General features: G+C 42.8%; 1 protein-coding gene across 5 annotated transcripts in view; it reads right to left on the minus strand.

The window, feature by feature from the left end:
- LOC125709790 (phospholipid-transporting ATPase IH-like) overlaps positions 1-18,364 on the minus strand; it is a 66,943-nt gene that overhangs the window by 26,535 nt on the left and 22,044 nt on the right. For all 5 annotated transcript variants that reach the window (XM_048978645.1, XM_048978644.1, XM_048978643.1 and 2 more), the window contains exons 2-13: positions 12,374-12,496; positions 12,086-12,175; positions 10,734-10,814; positions 9,989-10,096; positions 7,154-7,282; positions 5,636-5,739; positions 4,750-4,800; positions 3,599-3,663; positions 2,805-2,886; positions 2,017-2,167; positions 1,708-1,905; positions 1,260-1,433 (exon numbers count right to left, since the gene is read on the minus strand). In XM_048978645.1, coding sequence (XP_048834602.1) covers positions 1,260-1,433; positions 1,708-1,905; positions 2,017-2,167; positions 2,805-2,886; positions 3,599-3,663; positions 4,750-4,800; positions 5,636-5,739; positions 7,154-7,282; positions 9,989-10,096; positions 10,734-10,814; positions 12,086-12,175; positions 12,374-12,496 — 1,356 coding nt within the window. The remainder of the gene's footprint in view (positions 1-1,259; positions 1,434-1,707; positions 1,906-2,016; positions 2,168-2,804; positions 2,887-3,598; positions 3,664-4,749; positions 4,801-5,635; positions 5,740-7,153; positions 7,283-9,988; positions 10,097-10,733; positions 10,815-12,085; positions 12,176-12,373; positions 12,497-18,364) is intronic.

The raw sequence follows: 18,364 nt of genomic DNA on the forward strand, positions 1-18,364 counted from the left end.
CATTATATCCAGAGTTGCTGTAAGCCCAGAACACAACCACAGGACACCATTTACTCATGCCACACCCCAGCAGACACACTTGTGGTATAGGTTATAATATTGTACATGTAGTAATCCAGCTTTACCTGACCAGATGTGTGACTACAGTATGAACAATCCCGACTACGTATCTGCGCTGGATATCACCGGCACGCCACGCGTCTTGTAGGCGGAGCCTGCATGTCCGTTACAGCCGAACAAAACTACAGCTAAAAGTGGCCCTGGGGACCAAATTGTTTGTCCATTATAAGCGAAATTCCGTTATATGCGAGTCCACTATATCCGATAGTTTTTCTGCATGTTCTGAAAGGCCAGGAACACGGCCAGGAACAGTGGACCTCGTCCGTTATAGACAATATTCCGTTATAACCAAGTCCACTATAACGAGATTTTACTGTACTGTTAAACAAGACACACAGTATTAACACAAAATAAACAAGTACACATAGATCAGACAAATTTAAAAATGTAAAGTCACTGCAGGTGTATCAGGACACACAGGTGTGGGGTCATCGGAGACTAGCAAATCAAAACAGGTCGCAGTCCCCAAAACACACCGGTAGACCACATACAGACACACATTCACAGTCATCATTTGAAGTTGTACAAATGTTTTTCTGCAACAGTGACTTCTAAACATTCCATTCAGGCCTGGAAAGTAATAGTCCAGACTAAGATTTTTTTTCAACCAACCACTTGAGTATTAGGGCTGTGTCTGAATTCAGGGGTTGCATCCTTCTAATGCAGCATTCAAAGACACATCTGCATCACAGCGATGCGACAAAGCTGTCTCCTGACGGATCCTTTGCAGCCCAACATATCCCAAGATTCACTGCACACAGGTAAAGTGGGTGTGTCCCAGTAGGCAAAAGGAGCAGCGCTTCATGACTCAAGGGAAACAGTGGGAACAGCTGGCAACGCAAATAGGATATTTGTAGGAAATCTGTGGGCTAGACCTTCCCACTTGACAACACTTTCTGTTCAATCTTCGATGATCGCAGCCTACAAAGTTAGTACCTTCATAGACCGCGTACTTCGAAGGATGCAGCACCTGAACTAAGACAAAGAGTCACAGAATACATACCTGGTTGGTTGAAACAAAATCTTGGTCTGGACTTTTACTCTCTGGAGCTAAACTACTCAGTATAAATGCCCACTCTCCTTATGTGTTTCCCTGAAATGTCAAAATGACATCCATCATGGGGTGCTCTTCCCCTCACCTTCTTTGCCGGTTCAGGCAAGGAGTCGATCACGTCAGTGCCTGATGCTCCAGGCAAGGTCTGACCATTGCAGACCGAATGAGGCACGTAGACCAGCCCATCAACGCAGCACTCAATAAACTCCATGTTGTTTTCAGTCAGGGTTCCCGTCTTATCCGTAAATACATACTCCACCTGTATGGACAGAGAGGACAGCTAGTACTGAACTCCCTGATGGAAACATTGCCCTTGTCCCTGAGAGCTGCAGGATGGGACTTTCTTCCTCTCTGGCCTGCAAATAATCATAAATCTAGGAACGTTGAGCATCCGATTAAGCAACTAAATGTCTTGGCTAAAATAAACTGTGGAGCTGTATGCATATTCAGTGCACTAACTATTGCTAACTTTCGCACCTTGTCACACCAAAAATCCATCATGCCCCCTCCCATTTTCCCTCCCATGTCTCTACCTGCCCCAGCTCTTCATTGAGATCCGACGTGTTGACCAGTGCCCCTTCCCCCAGCTCCTCGTCAAACATCTCCTCGTCCCAGCTGATGAAATAGGAGCCGAGGAACTTCTGCATCTCCACCGTCACGTACATGGACACGGGGATGATGTAGTTGAACAGGACCATGAAGGCCAAGAAGTCGGTGAAGGCCCTGATCAGCTGTGGAAGAGAGTTCCGGAAATGCTGAGGTCAAAGGGCACACTTTCAGAGGGCTACACACACAAACCAGAATCAAACACTCAAGGAGCTGACTGAGATCTAATGTCTCACCACGTGTCGCTGCCGTTCGGACTGGGTCTTTCCATTGTACCAGGGCTCATCCCGATTGAGGTCAGCCTGCCACAGGTACTTCAGCACAGTATTGATCAGAGCCTTGCTGATCAGGATGCACAGGTAAATAACCAGAAACGAATTCATGGATCTGCACCAACAATAAGGACAAAGCAGAGAAATTACATCTATTGCCAAACTGCATAGTAAATAGATGCTATGAGGTTGAATGGACCTGATTGGGCCGAGTGGAATATTGGTGAAGTTGGGACAGGTGACTGTGAGGAACCAACTCGATTAAAGGCACATGATTCACCTTTCAGCAGTAGTAAACAACAGATGTTATTAATGCTATTCGGTAGCAGTCATAGAATGCCTGTTATTTTGTCATTTCCAATATGTTTAGACTAAAATGTCAGATGATCCACTGGCTGAGATGATCTGCATTAAGCACGTTACTGCAAATGAAAAAATCAAAATGAAAAAAGAGGCACATTTCATTTCAGGCACTTGAGAGAAAGTAGATGCAGAAAGAAAATGATAAAGAAAAAATCTGAATCATCTTTTCATTGCTTTATTACTGACCCTTTGATAAAAATTTCAGCACTACCTGAAAATATCAGTATGTCATTTTCCCCCAGCAGTATATGTGCCTTTTTCTGAAGTGTGCCTGATTTTTAAAACCTTACACCTTGTGGCCGATGGTCTGCTCCCTCACCTGAAGACACCTAGCAGACATGTATTACAATGAGTGGCAGGACGGTGGATAAGAGCAACGGCAGTCTTACTTCTCAACAGCGGAGCGTTTCTGGGACTTGGATTGATAGTTGAGAGCCATCTTCGTCTCCATGCCTGTGTATATTGCAACAGCTGTGAAAGAGAGAGAGGTGTCCCAGGGAGAAATCCAGTATGATGATCTGCCATCCATCTTTCTTCCAAACGTCTTACCCTTCTGGGCTGCAGGGAGTCCAGAGCCTATTCCAGAAGCTATGGGCACAAGTCAAGATGGGGGGCCAGCCCATCGCAGGGCACACTCACACACCATTCACTCACACTTGCACTCCTACAGGCAATTTAGGAACTCCAATTAACCTCAGCATATCTTTGGACTGTGGGGGGAAACCAGAGTACCTAAAGGAAACCCCACGACGACACGGGGAGAACATGCAAACTCCACACACGTATCCCAGGCAAAGACTTGAACGTGGGTCCCCAAGGTGTGAGGCAACCGTGCTAACCACTGCACCAACATGCCACCCCAATGATCTGCCATGTTATTTATAATAACATCCACCCCATGACAGAGGCTTACCCACGTTTGCAGTGACCATAAAATAATATCAACGAAGGTTCATCCCAGCCCATCTACAGACTTGTGAGCATATATATCGGCTTGCTGAGGACATTCTTCTTCATAAATCACGGCTTGTGTCTTGGTCTCATCTTTCAAGACTTCAGTTGACTCTCAGTTACTCAGGAAAATCACGTCAGCCAGCTTGTAATATGTCTCACTCTTTCTGAATGGCCTCATTTCAGAGTACAGTAAATTTAGTAAGCGTAAAATTATGCAGCAGTACATTACCATAAATATATTCTGTGTTTTTGAGTGTCGCTCCTCGCAGAAGCACATTCTCTGACCCCAAAGGTCTGAAATTAGAATAAGATTTAAAATAAGATTTTTTCCCAAACACCTTCACCTTCAAGTCCCTGTACAGGTTATTAGATACCTACAGTGAAATCCGGCAGATACTGTCTAGCATTGAATCAGTTCTTACAGCTGGTTCTCACACAACAGCAGGATTTTAATGAAGGTCAAGGACAGAAAATGTCAAGTATTAGAAAAAAATCTGACAAAAATTTTTTAGAATCTTACAAACTGTGCAAAAGATTATTTTGGGTTTAAGATATATTTCTTGGACGTGAAGGCGTGCAGTTAACACAAGTTGCTTATCAGTCGTGAATCCAGTAACTAATTCCTGAGAATAAAGCTGCACTCCGATAAACCGTATTTATAAAGCGACAAAAATTGTTCAGAATCTGAAGCATCTTTAATGCTGGTTAGATCAACAGAAATGGCACAGGGTTCATATCTGTAAGGGGGACATTGTAAGGGGTGTGGATTCCAGACAGTCTGTAATCTGCCTAGGGGTCTTGAACAGAGTATGATAAACGTCCTCAAGCAAAGACTGCTGTCGGTAAGGCTGAAGGAAGTGAGTGACACACCTTCGAATGAGTCTCTGCTCATGCGAGGTCATGCCTGAATTGCTTTGATGCCAGTGCTCACGCTCGCGGTTCTGTCTGTCTGCTTGTCAGCAAAGCTGACCTAGAGTCACCCTCTGTACTTTGGACTTATGGGATGCAACCGTAATCCCAACCTGGATTCACTTGTGCTGTATGATGAACCCAAAGAAACCCAATCCAACCAAATGAATCCTTGAGAAACCATTTAAAATTAAGTGATAGGTTTTATTAGGGATATTGATCAGAAGACAAACCGTTATAAGAATATGGCATATAAGCATTTAAAAAACAATATTTAAGTACACATGCCCTGACTCCCCAAAAATGTACTTATCATTATAATAAGCTCCCAAAATGTTACTACAAAGTACCAGACATCATACCCATATGCACAGAAATCAGAATCACTTGAATTATTTCCCTGAATAGTATAAAATACTACAATTTAAAAGTGATTTCCTACCACAGACGCAAGGGAACAAATCAATTTACCTTGCAATGGGCTCATTTCCATCCAGATAAATATTGATGCGTCCCACAAATCTGAAATTAAAACAGGTGTGTGTTCAGCTGGCAACAGAACTGCATAATCACTACAAACTGTGCACTATTCTTGGCATGTGTGTGTGTGTGTGTGGGGGGGGGGGGGGTTGCAAATATCACATTTTGGGACCAAAATGTCCCCAAAGTGCAGTAAAACCTGAAACTTCCTTACTTTTGGGGACACTTCTTCAGGTCCCCATTTGATAACCTCAATTTTATAAAACTCAAATATAGCTAGCTATAAATAGTAAAAGTGCCAAAAGTCTTGTATTTTGGATGGTTACTTATGGTTAAGGTTAGGGCTGAGTGGGGGTTAAGGGTGTCGTGATTGGGATTAGGGGTTTTCCCATAGAAATGAATGGATGGTGCACATTTAGACAGGAAGACCAACTTGCATGTGTGCGTGGATTAGGTTTATATTATATAGTGGGGGCCAAATTTCCCCCACAATGTGATAAAAACTTGTTATTTTTGACACTGTGGGGACCATTTTTCAGGTCCCTACAAAGATCTGTGAATGCCAATTAAGGTCTCATATTTTGTTTGGTTACTTATGGTTAGGGTTAGGGCTGGGTAGGGGTTAAGGTCGTTGCGTCGTGATTAGAGTTTTCCCCATAGAAATGGAGAGTCCCCTCAAAAAATTAAAAATGTGTGTGTGTGTGTGATACTGCTAGCTTCAGACGTTCAGCTTTCGATTAATGACTCACCACGAGTACACTCGCTCATGCAAATTTAATGACAGATCGTATGACTTGAGCAGGATGCGGTGTGTGGATGTATATATTCAACGCCGTCATTTTTTAAGAGGCTCAGCGAGGTGAATTATGTCACTCACTTATAAAGGTCTGGCTGTGGTTGTTCACATTCAATGGTGGCCCTTAGTGTGTCCACCTCTTCTTCAGTGTTAAAGGCCTTGGTGTCCTGCACAGCATAATAGGTCTTTGTGGAGCGGAGATGGTGTGACCAGACGGGGACAACAAGAGAGGAATAACAAGCGAGTCAGAGCAGCACATCTTGGTACCAGAGGTCTAAAGAGATAGAGACTCTGCCTCCATCACTCCCTCGCTGATGATGAAGAGAATGATGTAAAGACTCTCTCGCACCAGGAAATCACTCCCTCCCTTTCAAGAGAGGCCCCGTCCAGATGTTTCTGATTTATTTCCTCTTGAGGTAATATTTGCAAGATGCATCAGGTTAGGATTTTACTTCTCCCTGATTGAAATTGCTGTAAAGTTAATACACCATAAAATTAAGAGGTTTAAATTTCATAGCATTTTTTTAATTACATTTCACTGCATTTGTTGACTTCTTATGAGTGGGAAACACATTTAAACACTGGAATCTTGTGATCAAAAATGCCAAACCTGGCACTGCATTGAAGTAATGAATGAACTAATTGCATCTGATACATCCTTCTGGATCGTAGGAGGTGCTGGAATGATACACTGCTTCGTGTTTTTACAACACCACTATAACCTAACCCAACCCCAGCACATCCATTAAACAAAGGCCTCATTTGGCCTATTCTTCATGTACAATGGAATTACCTTAATTTATGGCAGAATGCTTTGCAATAGGGCATTTTCATTTGGGTTGCACTGAGCTTGCCAGTCATCATTTAAAGACAAACCTAGATGAGTGTCCTTCTTATTTGCTATTTTTATAGCATCGGTTAAATCATCATATAGTCAATTAAACCACCATACAAGCAATCAAGCCATCATGCAGTCAGTTAAGCAACGTCACTTGACTTGCAGGGTGCACGACAAAACCTTTCAGGTAGGGCTGCACATTATTGAAATTATTTGAAACATTTGCACTTAATATAAAGCAAAAAAAAAGGAGATGAAATGTACCCAAAATAAACTATAGCCTAACAGAACTTATTTACCAATAGTAAGTAAGTAAAATGTATTGACAGATCACCTTTCACAGACAGCGGTCACAAGGCACTGAACAATATAAATAAATAGTGTGTCAAATAAGCTGATGGTGTTGCTATGAGTGTAAACAGACAAATGCTAAGTGATTACAAGGCTTTAGATTACGGGCATGAAAATGTGTCCGGACCTTGGTTTTTTGGGACTATACGGGTGTTAACTACACACACAATCCAATCAGCAGATTAGTAGTGCACCTGAAATATTAATGAGAGGTATATTGTGACGGTCCAAAGTTAGTGAGCTGTACGGATTCGGTATAAGTACGGAAAAGTCAGCGTCCAGATAAATATCTCTGCCCGTCATCTAAAGCCCTGGTGATTATCGTGCATGTGCACAAATTGTGATTATACTGTGATGTCATATCACCTCTACAGAGGTTCCAGGATACGGTAATCCAAGCCGAGTCTCACCTTGTGACTGGACTCCCCATCCAAGCTGGCAGTAGTGACGAAACACGTGCCGTCCTGCCGACTCGTGGACAGGACGATGAGGTCACAGGGGAAGGTCTCATCTTCCTTCACCAGCACGATGTCACCTACCTGAGGTCGAAAGTAAAGAAAAACAGCATCATTATAATTGAGGTGCAATGAAGGGCTGGGAGGTGTCACAGACTGAAACACACATTTATCCGCCCCTTTCGGTTCATGTTTGGTGGCACATTCCCTTACATTAAATCACAACATACAAGTTTCCAGTGTGATAATTTCCCTAGTGTCCACATTGTCTTGCAGTGTTTAGGCTTATAGATCAAAATATTGTGGGTTCATTTGTCACATGCGGAATTACAGGTCACAGAGGAGTGATTTGGTAAATAATTACAGTGGCATGGATTGAGGGATGGCCTCACACCTCCTGGACAGGGGATTTTATTCCATCTCGGTCCTATTTCTGTAGAGTTTGTATGTCCTCCCTCTGTCTGTATCAGTTCCTTCATATAGGCCTGGTATCCAACAGCGGTGCAAGGGAATTAGTTGGGCCGGTGTCTTTAAATTGTCTTTTATGTGTGTGTAGGTGGCTGCATGTCTGTGTGTGTGTGCACGCTTGTGCATCTGCGTGGCTTGTTATAAACTCGCATCCTGTTCAGGATGTGACCTGTGCTTCCTGGGATTGGGCCCAAGCTCGCTGCAACCTCACGCTTGATAAGTGGCCAGTGAAAATAGATGGATGAGCGGATGACTGAGGCGGCACAACAGCTCCGAATACGTAGAATGTTGCACACAAACTGTTAAGAATGAATACGAAAAAAAAAACATTTCAGTCATACATGAAGCCTATTTATGGTAGGAAGGAAATGAGGCTTCTGCACCTTCACTGCGTGGGTTTTCTACATGCTGTCATCACCCCTTACATTGGATACTATGTTAACTGCCTCAGGGCTAAACAAGTGGGCAGTGGACAGCACACATTAATCACTGCTGTGTGGTCTTCCCTTCACGTAAACAAGTCAGCAGGGTTCCATGTAGATACATTCCATCTCATTCCTCCGATCTCCTTCATTTCCTTTTTAAGATAAGAACTTTACTTATCCCAAGGCAAATTCTTTTGTATTAAACATGCTCAGTGCAACGAGAGGAATAAAGAGGAGGCAGTAAAGAGCTTAAAAAGAATAGCAGTAATAGTGCAAACAGAATAACAAAATAAATCTATCAAAGTAACAGATTATTGTAATAGATATAATAAAATAACAGATTATTGGTGCAAATGGTTATGAAAAGTGACTAAGTGTTTGTGCCATTAAAAAAAATGACATAGCAGCTTGTGATGAGGGGATGAAACACATTCAATAGCATACAGGTGACTAAACGAAAAGCAGATGAGTAATATTGTACAATCCGAATGAGAAAGAGAAGATTATAGAGAAGATTGTTTCATGCAACTGATTGTGGAAGTAAAAGCAGCTTAACGAAAGCCTTCATCCAAAGAAACATTGACAGGTTTGTGCTTCATTTTAATGAAGCAAAAGCCCTGGACAGAAACCATTTTATGTTCCTTCGTCTACCTGTGATGTCTTTGGTTGTTTTAGTAAATGAGTTATAGCTGACAAACAGTTCTTATGAACATCAGTACAAGTCTGAAAACCCAAGGACTCAACTGAGCTAAATGTAGACCAATGAATTCCTTATCACTGTGCAGCACATGCAGGATGATAAGATGCTGGTATTTATCTTTGCATTACTTCTTGGAAGTCAAAGCAAAAATACTGTAGACTTGAGAGTAAACAGAACTTTATATAAGAGTATAACAAACATTATATGGTTACATGGTTATAATGTTTATTGTCATACTGTTTGTTATTAATGTATGTTAAAGCTGTTAAAATGTGTTAGGTGTTACATGCTGACTTACATGCTGCTTTTGCATGTTTTATGAATGCATTACGAATGCATTATGAATGCATCATGAAGGTGCACTGAATGTTCTATGAATGCATTATGAATTCATGATGATGGTGCAGTTAATGTAAAGACTTGTAATGTAATGAAAAGTCTTCTAAGTATCAACATTGTAAGTTAATTATTAAAGTTCTAGACCAGTGGTGACCAACTGGTGAAATACAATTCAATCCAGACTGAGCGATCACAGCTGGTAAATTTTATCATTGGGTTTGTTGGAATTTGGTCCTCAGGGGAAAATAGTTGGGTAATGCTGTTTTAAGCTGAGGTGAATTAAACCTGCTTAGAAGCAAAGGGCTTGCGAAGAAATTTTACAGTTGGTATTTCAGTCATATTATAAGCAATTTGGCATTGTTTGCATATACATTGTTTATATACTGTATTAGTCCACTCATAAATCTTTCATAACTCCTCATCCATTACAGGGCTGCTGTGAGTCTGGAGCATATTTCAGGAAGCACAGGACATAGGGCGCTTTGCTCAAGATGCCAGTTTGTCACAGATACAAAGATATTTATATACAGAAAGATGCCCCATCCACATGGGTGTTCACACCCTTCTAACCAACAGCGGATGATACTTCACAGAAGGACATATCTCTGAGACTGAGGGGCAGGGTATTGATGATTTGGCAGGGGTGACGATCAGACCGCTGCGAGCTGAAATCGAGTAGGAACCAGACATGATACCCGCGGTGCTCCAGAAGGACCACTTGTCTGAAAGTGCTCAATTTGAGTTATACTTATTAGCTGGCTGTTATTTACCAAAAAATACACACAACATTCTACATAGCAATATTTCTACTGGACGAGTGGTTTGCAGATCACAGCCCCCTTGCAGGGACCACCTTACCTGGAGCCTGCAGCTCTGCTTCCTCACCACCTTGCCATGCTGGATCACATGCACCGCACACCGGTTGACGGAATTGTCCGCCTTGTGCCGGAGCCAGTCTTCATAACCCTGGGAACAGACAGTCGCGGAACAGTGGGGGACAGGCTAGCATTTGTCTTGTTTCCTGTCTATTTTCTATCTTGTTTCCTGCATATTTTTAATAGCGAGACAACAGTCTTCATTCCTGTGTTAATTCATGTATTGCATCATTATATATAGCATTTATGGTCTGGTAAAATATTCGCTTTGCCCAAAGTGCATATTTTGTTTGAAAATATGAGCATATGTCAAAACATCTGCTAATATTTGCAGAATGCTGTTATGATACATTAAGTCTTACCCAAGGTTGAAACATTATATCTGGTGGAAGAATGATGGTAATCCTTCAGATTCTCCTTTTTAACTAAATCTTGTTTTGCATGAGCCTAAAATCTCAGCAATATACAGGCATTATAACCTCATAAGTAAAACTCCGTACCGTGACTCATTACCCCAATCGTAGCATCAATGTTTACTCCAACTAAATGTCAGAAAATCGCATGGCGTTTCAAAGCGATCTTTCTTCCACACTAGACTTCCCTCATTAGAGCGAATGCATCCCTCCGAACCGACTCTCCTCGCTTCAGTGAAACCAAGACCCATCCGATGCATGACCTCCTGCCAAAAAGCAAAGGACATGATGGAGGTACAGGGAGGACCGTCTCACCTGTTTGATAGCGGTGACTGTGATGACGAAGAACAGAGGGAGGCCACTGGTGATGGGACTGGTGGGGGTGTCGATGATCAGCTGCAGCGGGGATGGGAACAGAAGGCAGTCTCATTATCCAACCGCCCATCTAGAAAGTCTAAGGTCTCAATACACAGTGCCAGTCAAACGTCTGGATACACCTGCTTTTAATGCATTTGTCTTATAGTAAAAGGCCCAGCAGGGGTGGCATGGTGGTGCAGTGGTTAGCACTGTCGCCTCACACCTCTGGGACCTGGGTTCGAGTCTCCGCCTGGGTTACATGTGTGCGGAGTTTGCATGCTCTCCCCATGTTGTCGTGGGGTTTCCTCCGGGTACTCCGGTTTCCCCCCACAGTCCAAAAACATGCTGAGGCTAATTGGACTTGCTAAATTGCCCGTAGGAGTACATGTGTGAGTGAATGGTGTGTGAGTGTGCCCTGCGATGGGCTGGCCCCCCATCCTGGGTTGTTCCCTGCCTCGTGCCCGTTGCTTCTGGGATAGGCTCCGGACCCCCCACGACCCAGTAGGATAAGCGGCTTGGAGGATGGATGGATGGCCAAGAGACAATAAAGTAATATACATCAAATATTGCAATTCCCAAGAAAAGTGCTAAACATCTCCAGGTATTCGATTCTCTAAAATTGCCCCCTTTTAAATAATCATAACTGATCCTTTGTTGTCATAACATTTTCTTGATGCCTCCCTCAACTTGCTCTTTGCAGAGCAAGCTGTTTGCGACTGGCAGCCGCCTGTTGGGGCGCCCAGGGAGCTGGGGGTTAAGGGCTTTGCTCAACCCAACCCAGATGCGGTGCAATTGGGTTTGAACCAGTGACCTTACGATTACAGGAACACAGGATTAGCCCACTGAGCCACACGTTGCCCCTATATGCTGCCCCTATACGTTGACCCATACATTGCTCCTATACGTTGCCCCTATTCGTTGCCCCTATACGCTTCCCCTATACGTTGCCCCTATACTGTACATTGCCCCTTTTGCTTCAGTGACAGCATTGGAGACTGTTGGCATTATTTCAACAAGGTTCCAGATGTAGCCACCTGGAATATTAAAGTCCTGAAGGAGTTTTTTGCAAAATCTGGGCTTGTTGGCTCTCTTGTACATACTCTTCTATCCAACTCATCCCAAACCAGCTCTATAGGGTTTAGATCAGGGGCTTGTGGGGGCCAGATTGTGTCACAGCACTCCATCTATTCCGTCTACTACATAACCTTGATGTGTGCTTAGGGCCATTATCTTGTTGCAAAAACAAATGACTTTCAGTAGTTCTGTCCAGACTTTTGACTGGTACTGTACTCTCAAATGTAATGCCTCACCTGAACAAGAAAGATGATGAGGAAGTAGAAATTAGCAATTCTTCTGAACTGCTCAAATAAGTTCTTCGGTATAAAGTTCCAGAAAGTGTACTATGAAAACAGATGCAAAATTAAGCTCACATGGGAATCTTGACACCAGAACATTCATAACCTGCTTTAAAACATCATAGGCAGGGTAAACATGACTAAGGCAGGGTGAGCCTACATGCTGTGTCACTGTGAGCGAGACCTGGAGCTAGACACTATCCGGTAAAGCACTGGAGCAATGCAGCCGCACAGGACGCTGACCTTGGAGGAGACAATGCGGTTGTCGGGGTATCTCTGAGGGATGTACGCCTCTGCTCCTGGTGGAGGTTCTCGGTGACCGATGTACACTGTCCGATTGTCCACCCAGTTCTCCTCTCCCACACACTGCCAAAGAGCACAAGATGAAGCTGGTACAGCGAAAGGGATTTACAATGTACAGTCAGGTGGTCTCCATTCTGTTCTTGTAGCCAATCAAATGCAGGATTATCCCTTTAAATGACGCAAAAAGACCAAGATAGACCAAGATAAACAACACCGCCTTTAAGTCATCTTGCATGGTTTTTGCTCCCTCATGCTTTGCGAGATCAGTTAGGCGTTGTGCTATTTTCCGGTACATTTATAAGTGACGGGAAGAAGTAGTTCAAGAATTAAAATTAATTTATTTTGCTATGTGAAGCAGATTTGAGTTTATTTTGAATTTATTAAGCTGAGCAGAGCAAACAGAAGAGGAGAATAAAATTAGAGTTCCAGCACCTGATGAAGGACTTTCACTTTGAAATAACTCATCAAAATTACAAATGCAGCTTCAAAGGTTTATTAGACTGAATGCCAATTAGCAGCATTTGTCAGACGTCTGACGATTAGCACTATATGAGTTTTCAAAGCAAAATGAGGAGATTAACAGAGCTCTGAAGCGTTGGTGCTCGAATTACAGATGCAACAAAAACAAACTGTATTAGCACACTAACACCAATGATTCATAACATGATAGTGTCTGCAGTTAACACCACAAAAATATGGCCTCACAAATTGCCATGGAACTGAAATAACACCTCTGTGACCCAGTGTCTGTTGACTGTATGGTCAAGAGACTCCCAAAATTGCAATTTTTGTCAAGACTGACACAGTGCAGTGCTTCTCAACCTGGTCCTCAGGGACCCCCTGATGGTCCAGGTTTTTGCTCCGTCCCAGCTGGCTGTCAGACAGTCCACCTTTTCGCTCCCTTGAGAGTCCCGAAGGACCAGTTTTAAGAACACTGACATAGAGTACATCAGAAACCACCTGAATCTATGGCCAGTGTAAAATGGTGCATAATGGTTACTACAAAACATAGACCCCTACATGATGGGAAAAAAGTTCTGACCTTTTACTTCATTAGGTCCGATCCCTCTGGGCTATAGCCCTGATTATTTTAAGCCTAGCCCCAAGTATTGTAGCCCCAGCTAAATCTGACTTAGCCCCTGATTTTTTCAATTCATTCAATAGTTAGAAACGCCTCTCATGTTTTGGAGAAACCCACAATGCCTATTGCTGCAGGCAGTCAACTGAAAATGAAATGAAAATGAAAAGTGAAGTAATGCTTTATTTGTCGCTTGTACAAATACAGGTGTATTGGAATACTGCTTTTCACATATCCTATCCTGCTGTCCTTTGAGACATACACATATGCAGGTGAGAGCGATGCTTGGGGTTTCAGTGCAGAGTAGTTTATCCTGTGTCCCGCGAGCCAAGAAGTCCAATGATTGCTCAGCATGGTCGCATAATGGTGGCATGACAAGGAATATGGGGCATTTTACAAGGTCTAACACTTTCCATGTCCTCCCTTATCGCCAGATCTAAACATCACTGAAGATCTGGTGTGCATAGTGCAAAGTAGATTTCTACCTTCTTCAACCCAGAATGAATGGTCCAATATACAACCACATACAGAAATGTCTCTATTCCTTACCCATCCGTCCACCATTCATCCATCTGTCAATACATTAATTTGTCTTCTAACCATAATCCTGGTCACTAGAGGCCAAAAGCCTGTCCCAGTCCAATATGGAAACCCCACACACACAGAGTAGAGGAGTGAATCGATCCCCCAAACCCTGTAACAGCTTTAAGCACCGCAGCACCATGCCACCCTATTCCTTACCAGCTCCTTGACATTAATAAATCAATATATTAGTGTCGGTAGGTTGTCACTGTTTTGTCCACATGGTGCGGTTAATTATGAAAAGGTACAGTATGGTTTAACAAAACAATCTTATTTGGGATGACAGTAAAGAACACTGGCAGATGAAGGGACAAAGAAAGCTTGGAAGAACAATCTGAGTGAAGTACAAGCAAGCAGCTCATGTTCCTTATCACGTCTAGGCAACATTCTCCAGTTCCCTCCGATGTCAGCAAGGACACTGGTTTATAATTTACTGACTATCTTGGGGTGATGCTCACCTACAGGAGAGAGACCCGTCCCTATTAGAAGGGTAGGGTAGGACAGTCCGGGGATAAGGAAGATAAGCTTGAGCTCAAGGTGACTTTGAGTCACAGGGTATAATCGTCTCCTGTGCAGAGAACTGAGCCAGCTAAAGAGAGGCATGTAAACAGGGGTCTGTAGCCGGTTCTGTACCCTGCAGATGGGGGTGTTGGCATTCATTGTGGTTGCAAGCCCATCTGTAATGTATCAGTACTCTGGTATAGAGCACCAGGAGCCATCAGCCAGAGGTAAGAATGACAGATGTATTGCATACTCTTACCAGAGCGTATATGACAAAGTCATTTCTGGACTGTCAATGGTGCTGGCATGGTTAGTATAAAAAATATGATTAGCAGAGTAACCTATGCAAAAAACAATCTCCTCATTTCAGCTGGATGTTTTTAAACCTCGTTTTCCTGCTCTGCCTTCCAATAACACTCGAGGATGGTAAGATTCACCGACTCACATGGTGCACCTGCGTGAAAGTTCACGATGCAATTGCCCTGATTACAAAAAAGTGCGCGCCGATTTGGGATGAACTTGGGATGCATCGTTTGTGACATCTATGCATCAGTGAGATTAGAGACAAATACGAGAAAAAGAAATGGCATTTTTTCATTTAGTTTATGATCTTCTGTCTGCTTAAGAACAGGGCAGGTCAGGTTGGGCAGCATGCACTCATACAGCATATCGCTGCATCCACCACATGACGAAACACCTCAGGATCCCAGTCAGCAACCCCCCAGACTGACTGGTCCAGTCCCACCCTCCAGAAATGGCCATCTATCTGCCGCAGCCAGGTGTTAAGACAAGTGATAAGCCAGGTGTTAAGAAGATCTAAAGAAATAAAATCAAACTATCTGAACCATATTGAATTAAATAGCATCATATTCTTTTGTATCTCATCTTATTGCATTTTGTTGAATCAAATCATGTTGAATTGCACTGCATCGCAATAGAGGTGAATCTTATCATACTGCAATAGCAGTTGCTTCATACGTATCTTTAATGTATTGGATCGTTGGCAATGCATCGAGATGTGTATCACACCAGTCTCAGTGATGGAGATGCACATCCCTAATAACGATATTATTATCTGTATGGAAGGACAACACAACATTTTATGTTCTCAAAGAAATACATCAGCACGTTTAAATGTACAATATTTTATCAGACAGTAGTTAAAATTGGCAGCGTCCACCTCTGGTATTTACTCCTTGCATCTGTGGTGAGCAAATGGGCACAGATCAATAATCCTTTACTGGGTTCTGCTGACGGAGTTTTCTGGTCCTTTTCTCTGTCATGCAAGTTTAACTAAAGAACAAAGTGTATGAAAAGACGAGGAAGACCTGCTCCTGAAATTCAGTGCAGCCTTAAAATCAATAAGACTTTCAAACACGGAATCAAAGACCTAATAAGCCTTCCTGAGGTTTTTGCAAAGAAAAGTGTTGTTTATACTGTTGGTAATGTGCCATTTGTTGTTGACATTTAATCTCTATGTATTTTTGCATGATTTATTAGTGCGGCTGCAGTTTGTGTTTGTACAACGTGCTTCTGGGACACGTTTAGACAATGAGAACCCATCACACACACAGGGACACACACACGCAGACAAACACACACAGACAGGTTTGTAATTATATCTTTGTGGGGACTCTCCATTCATTTATATGGGGAAAACTCTAATCCCGACCTTAATCCCAACCCAGCCTAAATCTTACCCATAAGTAACCAAACAAAATACGAGACTTTTAGCATTTTTACTTTTTTGATTGCATTCAAAGATCTTTGTGGGGACCCGGAAAAAGGTCTGCACAATATTGAAAAACAGGTCTTTACTGCATTGTGGGGAACATTTGGTTCCTACAAAGTAATATAAACCTAATCCACACACGGACACACACACACACACACACACACACACACACACACACACACACACACATATTGTGATCAGCATGGATTACATGTGAGTAAACTACGTCCTCAGCCATTCCACAAGCGGGAAAACACAGGTGATCATCATTTTAATGCCTATTTTTAAACCTCAGTATGCTTCAGATATCCTAAGAGGATCAAACATCTGTTAGCACGTTCCCTCTAACAGAGCACAAGGCGGCAGTGAAAGGCGGCAAAAGGGGATGACGCTGGAGAGCAGGTGATTATGGGAAATGGTAACATGCACTAAAAACTGGCAAATGCCCAAGTCATGTGACCACAGATGTGCATATAATGCTGATGCATTCCACGAAGAGCTGGCTTTTTCACAACTTCAATATCAACCAGTCTAGGGCAGTGTTTCTCAATCTGGCCCTCAGGGACTCTCAGATTAACACAGCTAAACAAACATTTAATTATTAAGTATATATGTTGATATTACATTATACCATAGACCAGTGTTTCCCAGTCCGGTCCTCGGGGATCCACAGTCGGTCCATGTTTTTGTTCCCACTCAGCTCCCAGTAGGGAGCAAAAATGTGGGCTGTCTGGCAGGGAGCTCAGTGGGAGCAAAGACATGGACCGACTGTGGATCCCCGAGGACCGGACTGGGAAACACTGGTCTAGGGTATAATGTAATATCAACATATATACTTAATAATTAAATGTTTGTTTAGCTGTAAACACACAGAAAAGCTACGGAAGGGAGTGGATAATTCTCACTTTTTGTGGCTCCATTCTGTGGCTGTGAACATCAGCATGTGGAACAACCAAGCAGGCAATTAACAAACCCTGACTGGTGGCAAAATAATGACTGAGGTGTCACATATGTTAATGTGCTACAAAGGTATGCTTTGTTAATGAAGTACTGAGATTTACTACATTAATTTGAGTGCCTGAAGCTGTATTATAGCAAATTAGCATCCATTTAAAAAGAATAACTTAACAAAACTATTTTACAATGTACAAGTTCAGATGTTCTGCGTATAGTAAACAGTAATTAAGATGCCAGGGAGAGGGCATTTCACAGAATGCCCTTCTGATTTCTAAAAGTTGATAATATAAAAGGGACACGAATCAAAATAATAAAATAATTCAAACTCCTCATGAAGATTACAGATCACAGAATATGACAACAGTAGATGTAACACTGGAGTCCCAGGGAGCAAGCCAGCTCTCGCATCCCCTTTCTGAGAGTGCATGTCCTGCATGTCTGATACAGCCACTGTCCTTTGGATGAGACATAAAACTGAGCTCCTGATCCTCTCAAGGGTCTTAAAAGATCCCTATTCTTCTTTTGAAAGAGTAGGGGTGGTACTCAAATCTCCTGGCTAAAATTACCCACTGTGGCCCAATCAAATCTGGTCTCCTAATCATCCCCTGTATCTAATTGGTGAATTCTCTCCTGCCCCCTCACCACCTTAGCTACCGTGTGGTGAGTATACTGGCACAGATTGGCTACCGTCGCGTCATTCAGGTGGGGGCTACACAGTGGCAGTGGTTCCAGTGGTTCCCCATTGGTTCTGTAAAGCTCTAAATAAATGTAACATACATTTATTCATCATGTCACTCAATGCTGAATCAGGAGCTATGAACAAACAATACATAGTGAGTCCCATAGGTCATATTATTGTGGTCCTTTACAGGGAGCTGGTCCAGCCCACATGATCAGCACACAGAGGGACTCCTCCCAGTGAATGCACACCCTGAAGATAAAGGTCCTGAGCATGAAGCTTTATTCAAGCCAAATCTGAGTCAGCCCTTGTCGCCTCCCGTTGCTTTGCCACATGGTCTCGCTACAGAAAGATTACATGGGCGCCCCTCAGAGTCGCGAGAACACATTTCCTGAATGG

Source organism: Brienomyrus brachyistius, chromosome 16 (genome assembly GCF_023856365.1).
Source record: "Brienomyrus brachyistius isolate T26 chromosome 16, BBRACH_0.4, whole genome shotgun sequence".
NCBI classification, from domain to species: Eukaryota; Metazoa; Chordata; class Actinopteri; order Osteoglossiformes; family Mormyridae; genus Brienomyrus; species Brienomyrus brachyistius.